General features: G+C 48.9%; 1 protein-coding gene across 17 annotated transcripts in view; it reads right to left on the bottom strand.

Moving 5' to 3' along the window:
• The window catches only part of NFASC (neurofascin), a 178,508-nt gene extending 164,614 nt beyond the window's left edge, over positions 1 to 13,894 (bottom strand). For 7 of the 17 annotated variants that reach the window (XM_058701655.1, XM_058701656.1, XM_058701654.1 and 4 more), the window contains exon 1: positions 13,750 to 13,891. In XM_058701655.1, coding sequence (XP_058557638.1) covers positions 13,750 to 13,856 — 107 coding nt within the window. In that variant the 5' untranslated portion in view covers positions 13,857 to 13,891. Of the gene's footprint in view, positions 1 to 13,749 lie in introns of all 17 variants that reach the window. The other 10 variants (XM_058701642.1, XM_058701649.1, XM_058701646.1 and 7 more) reach the window with 5 other exon arrangements.
• Between the last annotated feature and the right edge of the window lie 2,259 nt (positions 13,895 to 16,153).

The following is a 16,153-nucleotide window of genomic DNA, read 5'->3' as shown; positions in this document are numbered from 1 at the left end:
CTGCAAGGCCCAGGCACACAGCCTTCATAGTCTTTTGAGTGATAAGACCCCAGATCTCTGCAGTTGGTTGGGGGCATTTCATGGTGTTACGACAAGGCGTCGTTGGTAGCCAGCCTTCCAGGTGACAGGGGATTCATTTTTAGCCTAGGCTTAACTGAGAATCTTTATTCCTACCAAACAAGCAGCGTGCTGACCACACGCAGAACCACAGACAGGAAGCACGGTTCTCAGATACAGAAAACCCTGGGGACACTCAAAGAGAAAAGAGAGAGAGAAAAAGCCCAAATGGCTTAAAAAGTAAATGAGGATTAAGCAGAAAAAATATCGAAGCAACACAGTGGACATACACTCTGTACTTAAAAGTAAACTCTGGACAATTCACAGAGCTTAAGAAAGTTTTGGGTGTTGTAATACTGGCCCTGATACAGGAAAGTAACATCCCAGCACAGAATTTCATGGAATACATAAGAGAGAAATCAGCCAAATTAGAGCACAGCAAGAGGATGAATGTGGACCAGACATGAACAGAAAGTTGCATCTCAGTGAGGAGCATGAGATATTTATACCCAAAGCCCACCATGGCATATTTGTAGTGCCTGTGAAGTCATCCTGGGTTTCCTATCTAGTTTTCCCAGTATGGAATCAGTCTCAGCCAATACCTGATAATGCCCCTGAGTTAAAGAACGCTTCCAGGAATACACAGACAAGCACTTGGAGGAGGTGGATCCCTCTGTAGCTGGTCGAACCATGCGAATCAGCCCCCTTCTACCCTCTTTTTTGAACAACTTAGACTGACTTCTGCCAGGATGCATCCTTGTTATCATGGCAACTTCTAGCTGAAGCTAGAGAGGTGAGCAGGAAGACAGCAGGCACGGGACCTCCTCTCTGTGCTGATGCCATTGGAGGAGATGGGTCCCCCTACCCCCGCCCCAGGATGGGAGCACTAGCACCAGGTGATGAAAATATCCTGTTGACATTACACCTGTGGATAGGAGAAGCTCATGGGGTTGTCCCCCCTTTTGTGTTTCCATTTTCTTTTAGTACCAGAATGAAAGGTAAATTTAGGCAGGCAAAACAGAGGAGAGCTGGGTTTGGTGGCTCTATCAAGCAGGGCGGGGACCATGAGGGCAGATGGTGATTCTTCTACAAGAGAAGATGTCACACAGCCTCTCCTTCGGGGCCTGAGGCAGATTCCGAGCAGTGACTCTACAGTGCAGCGTTGGCCAAGACTCAGAGGGCTCCGGTGCCATCGACTAAAACATTCCCTCATAGAAGACTGGAGTTTCTGGGATACCCAGGCTCTTATCTCACCCTTCAAAACAAGTGACCCACAGACAAGGAAGCTCCTCAAACCAAGGCACCATCAGCCTGTGCTGGAACCCAGAGCTGCCTGTGGGGGTAATGAGCCAGGATTAGGAGCCTTTGGAATCAGATCCAATCCCAGCTCTGCGACACAGAGCTGTCCCGCTTGGGGCAAGCTGGTTCCCATTCGGAGCCCCCATTTTCTCAGTGTAATCAGGATCATAACACCTGGTCCAAGGGCTGTGATGAATCAATGAGATGACAAAAGCCAAACATCCAACACAGTGCCTGACACAGAGTGGGTTTCCCTGAGCTCCCTTGCTGTTCTGTAGACAGAGGCACACATGGTGGGACCTGAAAGGATCTGCCAGAGCAAGAGTTGGAACCAATACCTATAGCTTAGTTTCACCACTTTAAAAAATGAATTCTTACACAATCACTTGTCTGCATAACACTAGTGTTTACAGAGCCCTTTTTCCTACGTTATTTTCTATTTAAATAGCCCTGTCAGCTAGGCATTATTATTCTCATTTTACAACTGAGAAAGTCAAAGCTAAGGAAGGTTAAATAACTTGTCCTAGTCCCTTTGGTCTTCAGATCCTTAATCCAGTGCCCTTTCTGCCATTCCACACTGGAATAATCATCCATTCAATATAGATTTCCCAAAAGTGTACTCGGTTCCAGGCATGGTTCCAGGACCGGGTGCCCACTTTGACTTGTCACTCCAAGAGGAGAAATGGCCTGCTCTAAGCCAGCCACATTCTTTGATCCCTCATGGCTGATGGTACATCCATGGGAACCGTGGCCAGAGTGATATATGGTGATACATCCTGCTGTAACCGGCTGAGCCGACCACCCACATGCTGACTGGTAATCTTCTATAAGACATTCTCTGCCCTTGAGGCATTTACAGTCTCTTGGGCTAAGGAAGGCACAGCCAGGTGAAAAGCATATCAGAGGGAGGGAAAAAACCATCCAGAAAACCAATGGTTCTCAGCCTCAGCTGTGTATCAGAATCACTTAGGGGCCTTTTAAGACATTCTGGTGTCTTGATCCAACTCTCAGAGATTATGAATTATTTGGCTGTAGAGTGGGTCCCCGCCACAGCATATCTGAAAATCTCCCCACGTGAGACGAACATGTTTCCAGGTTGAGAATCCACATATAGGGCCCTGCCAATCAGAGTGTGGTTTGCTGACGGGCAGTATTGGCATTACCTGAGGGCTGGAAAGGAATGCAGACACTCGGGCCCAATCCAGACCTAATCATTCTGCCTCTGCCCTTAAACAAGACCCCACGTGACTTGTGTGCTCACAGAGAATGCAAAAGCACAGGCTCTTTCCAGTGAGTCAACCAGAGAAGTGCCTCCCGCCCCAGCCCCAGCCCCAGCCCCAGCTGGGAGATATAGCCCACCTGCTCCCTGCCAGGCAGTGCACACTCCTTGAGGGTAAAGCAGGGGGGCTCAAGCGACTGTAGGGAGCCATGCCACCAAGCTCTGCTTTCCTTGTTTCCCCCAGAGCCGCACCTGGGCCTGCATCATGGGGCTCCGTGTACAAGAGCTGCAGGAGTCCCAACAAACCCTTTTCTGTGGCTAGACGGAAGTCTGAGAGCTAGACACTGTCACCATTTCAGTGACCAGAAGAAAAGGAATTTCTTCCCCTTCCACACAGTCACTCTCCCCCTTCCTGAGGGCTCTTTAAGGAAGAGGCGAGTTCAGGACAGCACCGCCTCAGCCCAGCCCCAGTGAGACAGCGAGCTGCCCTACCAACCATAAAGGCAGCACTGTCCCTGCAGGCAGGGAGGTGGCTGGTACCAGCTACGCTTCATGAAGAAGGGAATCCTCGAGAGAAGGCCAGACAAAGACGCACACAAAATCTGGGCCCTGCCAGCATCCTGCAACCCACTCCTAGCTTCGTATCCCTGCTACCACTTCTGTCTTTGTTGCTGTCTATTAGTTGTGTGTCTGTGTGTTGTTTTCACACGTGCCTGCCTTTGCTTTCTCATTAGACAGAGAGCTGCCATCCTGCTCCTCCTTTGTCGCTGCCCACAGTACCAAGTACAGAGACTTACGCCCAGCAGGGGCTCAATAAATATTATTTGTATTCATGTGCACACATTTTCTAGGAGTCAAACCCATAGCTCCGGGCTAAAACAAAGAACTCCTCACTAGCAGGCGTTTATTAAGGATTACTATCAGCACATTGACATTCTGTGGGAGAATACAAGAAAACTCTAAGGCACGTCTTCAAAAAGCATGCACTCTGGTTTAGGAAATCAGATTTATACGTGCTAAGCCTAAGACCAGAGACCCAAGGGAATGAAGCATGTTTATAAGGCTAGGCATGTCTATGGACACCAGCATGTGCCAAAACAATGGGTATTTTCTACTCCAGTCTTCTGACAGGTTATTCTTACTTACGTACTGATTGGCATTTTTAAGCATTTTTTCCCTCTGGTCCCTCTACCACTCATCCATACTCCCCATCCTGGGCCATGTTCACTAAAGTAGACAAACAGGATGTAAAGATGCCTAGAGTTAGAAGGGGAGATGGATTAAGACCAGAAACTTCTCTCTGCTAGATGCCCACAAACATCCAACACAATAGTATATCATCTGTTTGCCACCTCACCCCACAGCCATACACACTGCATTGCTTGCCCGTTCAAGGCTCCAAAAAGTCTCGGACAAGGTCCCTGGGACCCCAGGCAGAATATAAGGAACATGCTCTCTGCTCTTAACAGGAAAACCACAGTACATCATGTGTAGTTGTTCTCACTGTGATGATAAGAAAGCCAGGGAAAAACTCTAGCCAGAAACAGACTTCCAGTCAGATTTAGCATGGAGCTTTCCCAGCAATGTATCAAACTCACCCACATTCAAAAGTCCACTTTGCTCCATGTCTAAAAGGTTAGGTATGACAGACCAGTAACAAGGGTTATTTTTTTAATGTTTATTTTCTTTGAGAGAGAGAGAGAAAGAGAGAGCACAGATGAGTGAGGGAGAGGCAGAGAAAGAGGGAGATGGGGGTTCCAAAGCAGGCTCCATGCTGTCAGTGCAGAGCCCGATGTGGGGCTTGAACCCACGAACCATGAGATCATGCCCTGAGCTGAAGACACCCAAGGGTTCTTTATTTTTTAATGTTTATTTATTTATTTTTGAGAGACACAGAGAAAGAGAGAGGCAGAAAGAGAGGGAGAGAGAGGAAGCCCAAGCAGGCTCCACACTGTCAGTGCAGAGTCTCATATGGGGCTCAGTCTCACGAATGGTGAGATCATGACCCGAGCCGAAATCAAGAGCTGGATGTTCAACCAACTGAGTCACCCAGGCAACCCTCAAAGGTTCTGACTCTAGAACTGTGCAGCCCAATACAGTAGCCCACTAGTCACACAAGGTCTTTAAAATTAAATTAAATTAAACATTCAGTTCTCACATTAGCCACATTTGAAGTGCTCATGAGCCACATGTGTCTAGACTACCATGTTGGAGAGGGCAGATAGAGAACATTTCTATCATTACAGAAAGCTCTACTGGACAGCACTAATATCAAGCATTTAAATGTTTCATTTGAACTAATGAGTAGGGTACTCTGGGAACTTCTGTTGCTCTCTCCATGTTTGCTGGAGAGGTTTTAGGTACTCTGAGATGTTGAGTAGAGGGAGTGAATTTTCACAATGAAAGAAGAAATGTCCTGAGATTCTCATGTAAACACAAAGACTCTAAAGCAAAATTTACAAGGCTACAAATTGGGTCATTTTAGCATGCATACGTGCACACACGTGGTCTTTCTTTAAGAAGGCTGTTACTAGCTCCCCCAATCCATACTTTTGCTTTCATTACAAGGACTGCGAAGTCACACTACCTAGTCCTAGCCAGAAGTGTTTTCTAGATCCCTTTGGGTTACTCTAAACATTCTCTGTCTTTACCTTCTAACCTGGCATCACTGGGGAGAAAAATCTTTCAGAGGGCAGGTCAGCACCCTGGACAGCAGCAAGCTCCCTGCCAGCACCCAAGAAAAATTCCAGCATTCCCCTTTTCTCAAACATCCCTTCAGAAGAACAACCTCCCAGACACCACCCCAGACATTGAGCAAACTCAGTCAAGAAGCTTCAAATACTCCTCACTAATTCCCAGACAAAGTCCAACTACGCAGTCAGAGTCAAGATTCTCTGCAGTCTGGCCCCAGCCCATCCCTGCAGCTATAATTTCCACTGCTCCAGCCTGGCCAGTTCAATGCCTGACCAAAGCTTTCCTCCTGTAAACCTCTGATCATGCCCCCTTCCCCCACCAGAAAGGCCCATTTCCTTACCTCTACCTATTCAAATCCTACTTATCTACGTCCATCACTAGAGCCCCAAACCAGCCTCCGCTTCTCTTCAAAACCTTACCAAAGGACTTAGTCTATATTAATTTTCTCTCTTCTCCGATATCCCAAAGCATTATTGGTTTAGACAATGCTTTAGGGAGCTTAATTACTTATTGTCTTGCAAAATTACTGGGTTTATATGTCGTTTTTAAAGTTCCTGGTGGTCCAGTATATGGAAGAACTACCTCTGCCAGCAACTAGCCATGTAGCCACAAGCAAAATATGTAACCCTTCTGAGTCTGTTTCTTGATCAGTAAAATAATGATCTTGGACTAAACCATCTCTAAAATTCTATGAGATTAGGGATTCTTTCAAAACAAGAAACCATCTGGAAGTGTGCTATGCAAACAGTAGAGCCTTTGAAGACTGACTGCAGGTGCCACAAATACATACATACATACATATATATATGTATATATATATATATATATATGTATGTATGTATTTGTGTATATATATATATATAAACAATGCACAGCAGGGCTTGAGTCAGTCAGAGAACTCTGGTTCCACTCCCAGCATGTGTCTCAAAGCCTTCAATTCCACCCAGTGTGTGATGACGATCAGAAAGAGATCTAATTTCTGTCCTCACCTACATCAGCATAGGAAAATTGCCTGTGGCCTCAAAGGCATTTTCCTTCACAAAGAACACGTTGCCACCACCGTGTGGAAAAACACCACACAATGGGTAATGTAACAATGTCTCTCATACAAACACACACGTATAGATCAACCAACACCTGACAGCAGTATTAGCTTCACCACTAATTATGCATAAGCCCAGACAGACTCTGGAAAAGAACAAAAGACATAATCTTTGGTGATGCCCCAAAATAAAACTCCAGCTAGTCTCACAGGTAGAAGTTCCAAGGGGGACAGAGAAGTGCTTAAAATTTCACCTCAATATTATACGTCCTGACAAAATGATATTATAATACCTCCTGGTGTTTAAAATCTGATTCTCAAAGCATTCAGCTTATGGATCGACACACAATAAGATATGAGGGTGGTTCATCCTCTTTTGTACCTGGAGAAATTAAGGCCCAGAAATGTTTAACAACTTTTGTGTTGCAAAATAAAAATCAAACTACAATCTGAAGGTAGCTGGGAAAATTTCACTAACATAGGCAACATGCACACACAAGCACATGCACACACGCACATACACACTCTGAGGGAACTCTTCGTAATATAAAGAGACAACTTCTGAAACTCACTGAGCCCGGAACTGGAAGATTCCACTGACTGCTTGCAAAAAATGCTATTGCCAGAGCAAATTGGCCAGCATCAGTAAAGAAGGAGGGAACTCTCACCGGGAAAAGTCCTTGGAATTGTTCTGCCAGCCATTCACTCTCATCCCAGAAAATCACAAGATCAGAAAACAAAACTTAGCATCTGGTCAATCCACCCCCATTAGCCTAAACTCGATCCAGGACAGCGAGCTCAGCACAAAGACCATCCTGTTTCAGGCCCTTCCCCGAGCCGGCCATCCTAAGTTTTCAGAGAAGGAAAGCAGGGAGACTCCAATACAACCAGGTTAGAAGGGTAAAGACGCCAGCACACAGGGTCCTCTACAATTACATCTCAGTATACTGCTCCAGACATAGCCCTCACTAATGAATTCAATGCACCTACCGCCCAAGCCATGCCATTTATTCATCCTGACTCAAAGATCTGCTGCACATTCCTATTCTTACTCCAGGAGCTCCGATTATTAAGTCTTCAAGTCTTGGTATCTCAAGACCTCAAGTACTTCCTCTTGCAAGGGACTTCTCCAGATCACCCAAGCCCAATATCATCTCCTGCCAACTGTCTGGAATCAGCAGATGTTTCTTATATTTGAACATACATCTCCTTTCTACTTTAGGGTGGAGACAGGGTCTCCTGAACCTCCCCATTGCTCTAGAAGATGGCGCCGTACTCTACATACACACAGCAGGTGCCCAACAAATATTGGGTGAGAATGATGACAACGACAGGACTTTCTCCAGAGGTTCATCTGCCCCTGAAGGGCAGAGCTAGGTGTGAAGTTCCATACATGGGACTGGGTGGGCCCAACAGAAACAGCCCAAAAGGAAGTCCACATGACAGACAATAGCTCACACAGCCTTCCTCCAACTTTGGGTGCCAGGGGACTTTCCTCGCTCTGGGACTGAGTGGGAAATCTTCCTTCCTACCCCTGAGCCGCTGATCCCAGGCTGTTTATCTCGTTAACTCTGTTTATTGTGATCCTGGTAAGAGGTTCCGAAGCCCTCCAAGCCCCTCTCTAATTAAATTCATTAGAACAGATTGGGGCTTTCTTTCTGCATCTCAGAAAAATTAACAACACGATTAGCATCATAATGACGGGGAGAGGGGCTGCCAGGGAGGCCTTTCAGGAGGGGCTGGCCCAGCCTGGGAGTGTGGAGGAGCAGGTGAAGGAGGAGAAGACAGATGCTCAGGCACCTGCTTCCCAGAGAAGGGAGCTGCAGGAGCGAGGAGGGGCTGACAACAGCCTAAGGGGATGAGCCCACCACACCCCAGGCCCTCTAACTTTTTCAAGGCATGACAATTGGGAGAAGAAGGGCAGGGCAAGAAATTAATCACTGACATAAATTCCAGAGACATGAGCTTCCGGGACAAGAGACTTCGAGCAATCTTCTAGTTTTCCAGAGAGAAAGAAACACACGTAAGCTCTGCTAATGATGGGGCCGGAAGTAAAACATAAGCCCCTCACTCTTTTCATGATGCTGTTCTTTTCCTATGAGATTTTACTGCAAGGACCTGGAGAGAAGAGGCCAGATGAGGCAGGTCACTTCTTTCCCAGAGAACCTGAACCCATCAAGTTTTCGTTTATACAGGCTGGTGGGTTCCCTCATCTAGAATACTCTCCTCTTCTACCAATTCTTTAAGGTTCAAGCTAGTAGTTGATGAGTGTTTGTTACCAGCCAGGTACTCTGCTGGGGCCTTCACTGCCTTAATCATATTTAATCCTCGTAACAGCTCTGCAAGGTTCATATTGATATCCCCAGGATCCAGATGGGGAAACGGCAGCTCCTCACCCAGTAAATGGAAGAGACAAGGTGTGGACGTAAGTCTGTCTGACCTCAAAGGCTGATAGTTTCTATTATGCTGATCACCTCCCTGACTCCAATAGCCAGACTGAGGGATCACTCCTTCCTCTGAAGTTTTACCATCCAGAGTCTGAAGACTTCAATATATACTGTCTTGCCTTATTCCCGTCATCTGTTTCCATTTATGTCATCTGCTTTCCCTATTTGAAAGCAGAAACCTTTCTGTTTCTGTATCCTTCAGAAGGACACAGTAGGTACCCAAATGTGCATGCTAACTGAGCCTTTCTAACAGATTTTCCTAGAGAGCCTTGGGCAAGTGGAATAAAACACCCCAGTTTTCTATTTTTCCGCAGGGGTAGGGGGAGCTTAGCGTAATACATAGGAGAGGTGCATGGGCTTTGATGTCAAACAAATATAGGTTTAAATTCTAGCTCTGCAATTTCCCTGCTCTACAATCTTAAATAACAACGTTTCCGAGTCTGCTTTCTTATCTGTAAAACCAGGATCCTAATGATACTTCTTTTAGTAGGTAAACCCTTATGAAGATTAAACAAAAATGATGCTATAATGCACACAATAGAGTGCCTAGCACATAGCAAGCAATCTCTAACGATGGCTATTATATGATGACACTTGTATTTTTCTTGGCTTGCCTCAAGACCTAAGGAAAGGAGGGTGGCTCAAGAGTTCTTGAGTTGGCTGGCACAATCTGACTGGCGCCCCAGGTCAGCAAAGCTTTAGAAGTGCCTAGTCAAGTGCACAGCATAGCCATTAGCTCCCAAAGGCCACCCGACCCCACCCCCACCACTGCAGTCCCAAGGACCAGGCTATATGCATCCAACATCTGTCCTTGCAGCTAGGTGCAGGCTCTAGCTGGGTATTTTGAGTAAATGCTCAAAAGTGTGACATCAGGATGCTCTGGCCGAAGTAAAGGTACAATCACTCAGGTCTTACTGCCCACCATGACCCCTCAGCCATGCTCCTACAATGCTAGGAACTCATCCAACCTCTGTAACAGCATTTCTTGTACTGAATTTTTATTTGTTTTCATTTCTGTCTCTCCAACTCAACCTATACACCCAACACCTAGCACAGTTCCTGGGATATATTCAAAGACTCAGGACACACTAATGAAATGAACTCAATTAGGTGTGTGGGAAAGAAGGATGCTCCTCAGACAGATAAGGCTGAGGGTCTCTATCTTACATTCCTTCCCAGTTCAACTATGATGTCCATGGTGACCTGTGCTCAAGGGTATCACTTCAAAAACCTCCCCTCCCCCACCCGGACTTCTCTGGTGACTCCTAACTGACTCTGACCTCCCCAGAACTCCAAAACCCTTCCCCACATATGACAGCTTGCAGTGTTTCTACTTCTCTTATTTCCGACCATGCATTTTTACACGTACTTGCTATTTCCCCATCAGAGAGGAGCTCCCAGAGAGCAGACACTGGGCCTCTTTTCCTCTGACTCCCTCTAAACATTCTAAGCATACCCAGACCACCCTTTGCCCCTGAAACACAAGGGCTTAGGAGATGGACATGGGAGAGCTGAGTAGCCTTGATCTTGTCCCAGACTGCCTTCTGGGTGCCCCTCATCAGGCTAAAGCAGAACCCAGTGAGGTTCGGCTGCACAAGGAACATCTCTCTTCCCCCTAAAGCCAGGGATCTGTTAACATCTTTCATCTCACCTCCTCCTCCACCCTTTTCTCCTCACAGTCGACTTCAGGGCCAGCCCTGACCTACCATTCCTGGTAATATCATTCAGCCCTCCTCATGGTTCTGGAGGAGAGGAAGCTGATGCCACTGGAGTGAAAGATCCGCTGTCCAACATCCTTGTCCAGATGTTCTCGCTCAAGCTTATCTATGGTATTTGTCTGCTTGCTTGTCTCTCTTTCCATGACACTGAGAGCTCTGGGAGATCAGACCCTGTCTCACTCTTCATCTCTACAATCCCGCACAGAGCACAGCAGCACACTGCAAGGGTTCATTAGTATTTGCTAAATAAATAAGTACGTAGTCGACCTTACATCCTCTCACTTCCCTCTCCTCACAGCCTCCAGGCCAAACCAACTGAGCACTGAACTTCTCTGCCTTCTCCCCTTCTGGTTTCCTAAGGATTTTTCCCCCTAAAGACTAAGTGATGATCCTCACATCCCAGTTCTTGGATGGTCTTGGAGCAAAGTGGTGCGAAGGGAAGGGAACAAGTCACAACAACAACAGCGTAATGGGGGCTTGGAATTCTGTCCCTCAGTCACTGCAGACACAGGACCCTCTTCTGCACCTCCCCCTCAGATATCCAAGCCAGAACTCCCCTACCCCAGATATCAGCCACTGGCTCAATGTGCCCCTGAAAGCAGCAGCCCCGGAAGCCAATCTGCTTCAGCCCACAGGGAGCTAGCTACGTCTTGCTCCAGCTCTCCGGGAGCCGGCTCCTCTTTCTACGTGCCTCAGTTTATCTCTGTGCAGCCTCTGCGATGCCAAACAAGGATGAGGGGTGAGATTCGTTGCACAAAACTAGAAAGTATGTACATTGTTATCAGAATCCCCATCCCCACCCCCCACACCCCCACTTAACCTGAGCCCCAATCAAGCATTTCAACGTCAGAACCTGAATCCAATCAGCTCTCCACAACAGCTCCAGGTGATGCCTCCTCCCCCGACCTGGAAATGCCTAGGGAAGCTTCCTGCCCCGCCCCCTATGATGGGAGGGGGCACAGAAAGGTGACGAAGTGGAGGACAGCCATCCCCTAGCTGTATGCACCCCCTCCCTTGCCAGGCAGTGCCTCAGTCCCATACAGAGTTGTTGCTCATGAGCTGAAGTCCAAACACTTGGTTTTCTAAAGTGAGGGATCCTTATGGCGATGGGACAGAACCCAACAGCAATGCGCTCTCAGCCTCCAGTTTAAGCCTTGGGGATTTAGCTGATGTCCCCAGGACAGGAACCAAGACAGGAACTGGGCTGTCATTCCCTGTTTCAGGGGGGCAACCACAATTTGTAGGGTTAAATGTGAATGAGTGTCTTTCCTTATTTGTGTTATTCTCATTCTTTCTCTGTATCTACACACACACACACACACACACACACACACACGCACACACACATATTTCCAGCTGAATCCAAAGAGGGAGATATTAATCCCTCAGGAGTGCCAACTCAAGAAAGAAAGAAAGAAAGAAAGAAAGAAAGAAAGAAAGAAAGAAAGAAAGAAAAGAAAAGCAATCAGTTTCCCAACACACACACAAAGAAGTGTCAACTCAGTCAAAACAAAATGTTAGAATGACACTCCCCGCCCCCCCCCTCCAATTTCCTTCAATTCCTCCTGCAGTGCAATCCCACCAGATCGAATCATCCCCAAACCAGAGGAGAGGATAGGTCTCTGCCTTCCTTCTTCTCCCTGCCCCTGACTCCCACAGCTGGTATGGCCCCTATGCCCAGGGGCTTCCACTCTCCATACATTATCCCTGGGCTTCTCCTTATGTCTCAAGTTCAGTGGCTTCTGAACCTGCCCGTCTCTAGCCCCAAACAAACAATTCAACTCCTGCCCAACCTGTCTCAAAAGCCTGTCTGCCCTTGCTGGAGATTTGCTTGGGCCCCAGCAGGGCTCACCACAGTTCCAAGGGTAGATAAGACATTCCAAGGCCTCATCCCAGGGAGACAGACGGGCTGGAAAGGGGCACTTGTCATCCATTCCTCTAGACTGAGGGAGGAGGCATCTCTGTCCAACACACACACACACACACACACACACACACACACAGCACAGTGCCAAATGCCAAGGAAGGAATCAGGAGCAGAACCTGGCTCAGGGCAGGAGAGGGGCTGCCATGGGGACCAGAGTCTAGGTGATTCAGCACTCCGCCCTCTCTCAGCCCAGCCCATGGGCCACACTCATGACAGCTCCTGATGCCAAAGTGCTGACTTGGAGGCTGAGGAAGAATTCTTTCTAAAATCCAAAATTCTGCAATGCTCCAGTGAGGCTCCTCATCCAGGCCTTTCCATCCCAGGGCTCAGAACAAGACCAGGAAGAGGCCCTCAGCCATTCCCTTGGACCCTGCCTCTTGCCCAACCTAGATTCCCTATGCTTAGCACTCCCCCCACTCCCCCACCCTCCAGTCCATCTAGGAAACAAACCTGAACAGCCAGGGGAAGAGGGTGGCTGAGGAGGAACACAAGAGGCCTACGAACCCTCAGCATCCTTCACCCCCAAGCCATGAATTGAGTCAAACATGCAGAAAGGGGTTATAAGAGGATTCCGCAACAGAGACTACATCCGGCCTTCAGAGCCCTAGGCCTCCCCAAGCAGGAAGGAGGGCCCCAAGGCAGGTGATGGGGGCTCAGTACAAGCTGTGGGGCTACATACAGCACCAGGAAAGGCAAGAAAGAAAGGTGATGGGTGGCAGACCAGCTAACAGCCAAGGGGGGAAGCTGGGGTTCTTGAGAGGGACTATGTATGGTGCAGGAGGAAACCAAGAGGCAGCTGGGAAAAGGCTGGGACAGGGTGTGCAGGGGGACCTGGGGAAGATAGAAACTGAGGGAGCAGATGGAGAGACAGGAACCCGGAGTGATGCGGGTACGAGGTGGGGACGAAGCCAGGGGAGGCCAAGGAGAGGGGCTGATGCGAGGGGTAGGAAAGATGGACGGGATGGGGTCATACCAAGTGGGGTGTGGAGGTAAACAGGTATAAGGGCAGGGCTGTGGATGAGGCAGGGACGGAAGGGAAGGGGAAAGAGGTCGAGGATGCAGAAAGGGGGAGGGGATGCGGCCAATGAGACAGAAAGGCTGTTGGGGTGGGCAGGGGGCTGGGAGCTGAACGGGGGTGGGTGCAGATATCCACAGAACAGGATGGATTCAGGGCAGGTGACGGTGTGGAGACGAGAAAGGACGGGGATGTGAGCAGAGGGGGATGGGGACAGGTCGGGGGATGGAGACGGACAGAGGAGGGCGGGAACGAGGGGGTGTCGCTAGCTGGGTTTCCATGACCCCCGTTCTACCCCACCCCCATCTCTCCGGTATCCGCGCTCGCCTACCTCCGAGGGCTCGGGTGCCGGCCCCGGGCGCAGTCGGTGCTGTCCGCCGCCGGCGCCGCCACTTCCCCCGCGTCCCCTGCAGCGCCTCTCGCCGCCAGCCGCCGCATTAGGGCAGAGACCAGCCCGTGCGCGTCCCCGGACGGCCGGCGCGCCCCCGACACCCTGCGTGCGCGCCCTCGCGCCCCTCCCTTCGCGCGCCGAGCGGGGACCTGGACGGAGGAGGAGGCAAGATGCTCGGGGCCCCGCCTGGAGCGTCGCGGAGCGATTCGCAGGGCCCGTGCCGGTAAAAAAAAAAAAAAAAATGCCCACTGGCATTGAAAATGATCATAATTGAAGCCCCCACGGTATCACGTTTTGTCCTGTATATGCCCCCTCCACCATCGGGCTGTGACTTCTTGGAGGCGGAAATGGGTCTGAGAGCCTGTGTTCCCAGGGAGACTTGCTTGTGGTAGCCTCTCCAGGGACGTTAGTTGATAGAAGGATTGTTGAATCCCGAATTGAGGAGGTGAGAAAGTTGTGAGTCCTTCCGGGGTTTGCGTGGTCGTTTAAAAATAGGAGATTGTGTCCTGCCCTCTGGGGGCTCAGGCCCTGTCCCAGTCTTGAGATAGGGTGGAAGAAGTCCGATGACTGCAAGGCCCAAGATCTCAGTGTTCGTCCAGGTGCCATGACTAACTCTCTCACAAGCGCAGGGCACTTCCTCGCTGTCCTCCACCGAACAATGAAAAGTTGATTGGATGATCCCTTCGGGTCCCTTCTGGGGCCGACAGGGAGAATGTGTCGGACACAGGCGGAGACGTGAGCACAGCTATTACCTGAAACAGTGGACAGATCTGAACTGAGGGATCATAAAACCTTAGTTTTGGTAGCTTCCAGTCCCGTCCCCCATCCTGAACCACAGTTCCCTCCACAGACACCCTTCTGAGGTCTCATTCGAGGCCACATGCAGCTGCCTTTTCTGGTCCCACGGCTCCTGCCCTGTCACTACCTTCACTGCACTGTCCCCACCTACCTGCCTGTCTCTTCTCCAGCTTGTGGGAGGTGGGAGAGCAGGAAGTCATCCTGTTCCCCATGCTTTCCCAGCCCTAGCACAGAGTAGGTGCTGCATAAATGCTTGCAGAAAGGATGAGTGACCACTAATGGTAGATGGAATCCTCCAGGTAACTGACAAAATGTTGAACTCTTCAGTTGGCTGCTTTGAGATCTGCAACCAGAGCTATGGGGTAAAGACAATGGGAAACGGAGGAAGGTCCAAATGGCGGGCCTCAAAGCATAGCTGCCCATGGGCATCAGGGACCCTGGGCAAACGTTTCTGCAGGGCCCCTGTGTATACACACAATTTGATTTCACTCAAAATTGTTTCTCAGGACTCTTCTGGCAGACTGGCCTCATGTAATCCTGTGAATGAAGTAGTCTACCTCCTGGAGCTGGGCCTGACCACAAGGCCCTGGGATGACCTGGGGCGGCCAGAGCTTCTGGGGGGCTGGCCAACCTGGGGCTTCTGGTCAACCCCTGTGTGGAGAGGGAGAGAATGTACAGGGTTGGAAAATTCTCTGAAAGGGAGAATCTGGAAACTGAGGTGCCCCATCCAGATGACACTACTGACCCCAGTCGGTCCCAGGCACTGGAGGGACACTTAGGAAACTTGGAGGAAGGTGCTTCAAAGCACCAGGGCCCCTCAGGCCTGCACCTAGGACAGGATCCCCCCCTTACCTTCCCTACCGGAAGTGTCCACATGGCTGGCTCAGTGGGAGAAAGAAGATAATTTTCCTTTTCTAAGCACTCAATTTCTTGTATATATCAGTCACTTGTTTTTTACAGTGCTAGCAGGTAGATATTTTATAGGCCGTATTGCATAGTGGCTGTGGGATCAGCTCTAGAGGTAGCTGGCTAGGGTTCAGACCCCACCTCCACCATATCAGATCTGGGTCAACTTGAGCAATTTGCTGATTTTCCTTTTATTTCTTTAAAAAATATAGTTAAAGTTGGGCGCCTGGGTGGCTCAGTCGGTTGAGCGCCCGACTTCAGCTCAGGTCACGATCTCGCGGTCCGTGAGTTCGAGCCCCGCGTCGGGCTCTGTGCTGACAGCTCAGAGCCTGGAGCCTGTTTCGGCTTCTGTGTCTCCCCCTTTCTCTGCCCCTCCCCCACGCATGCTCTGTCTCTCTCTCACTGTCTCACAAATAAATAAACGTAAAAAAAATTTTTTTATGAAAAATATATATATATAATTAAAGCTATACAAGCATGTAGCTGAATCAGAGTCAAATTATTCTATGAGATTTCTTTCTTTCTTTCTTTCTTTCTTTCTTTCTTTCTTTCTTTCTTTCTTTCTTAACTAGGCAAAGAACTTTATTAATGTTGTTTCAAACTTTATTCCCGGGCTTCTTCAGCTTAATTAGCTGCGAAG

This window comes from Neofelis nebulosa, chromosome 15 (genome assembly GCF_028018385.1).
Source record: "Neofelis nebulosa isolate mNeoNeb1 chromosome 15, mNeoNeb1.pri, whole genome shotgun sequence".
In the NCBI taxonomy this organism is placed as follows: domain Eukaryota; kingdom Metazoa; phylum Chordata; class Mammalia; order Carnivora; family Felidae; genus Neofelis; species Neofelis nebulosa.
This window is presented reverse-complemented; position numbering and strand designations above follow the sequence as displayed.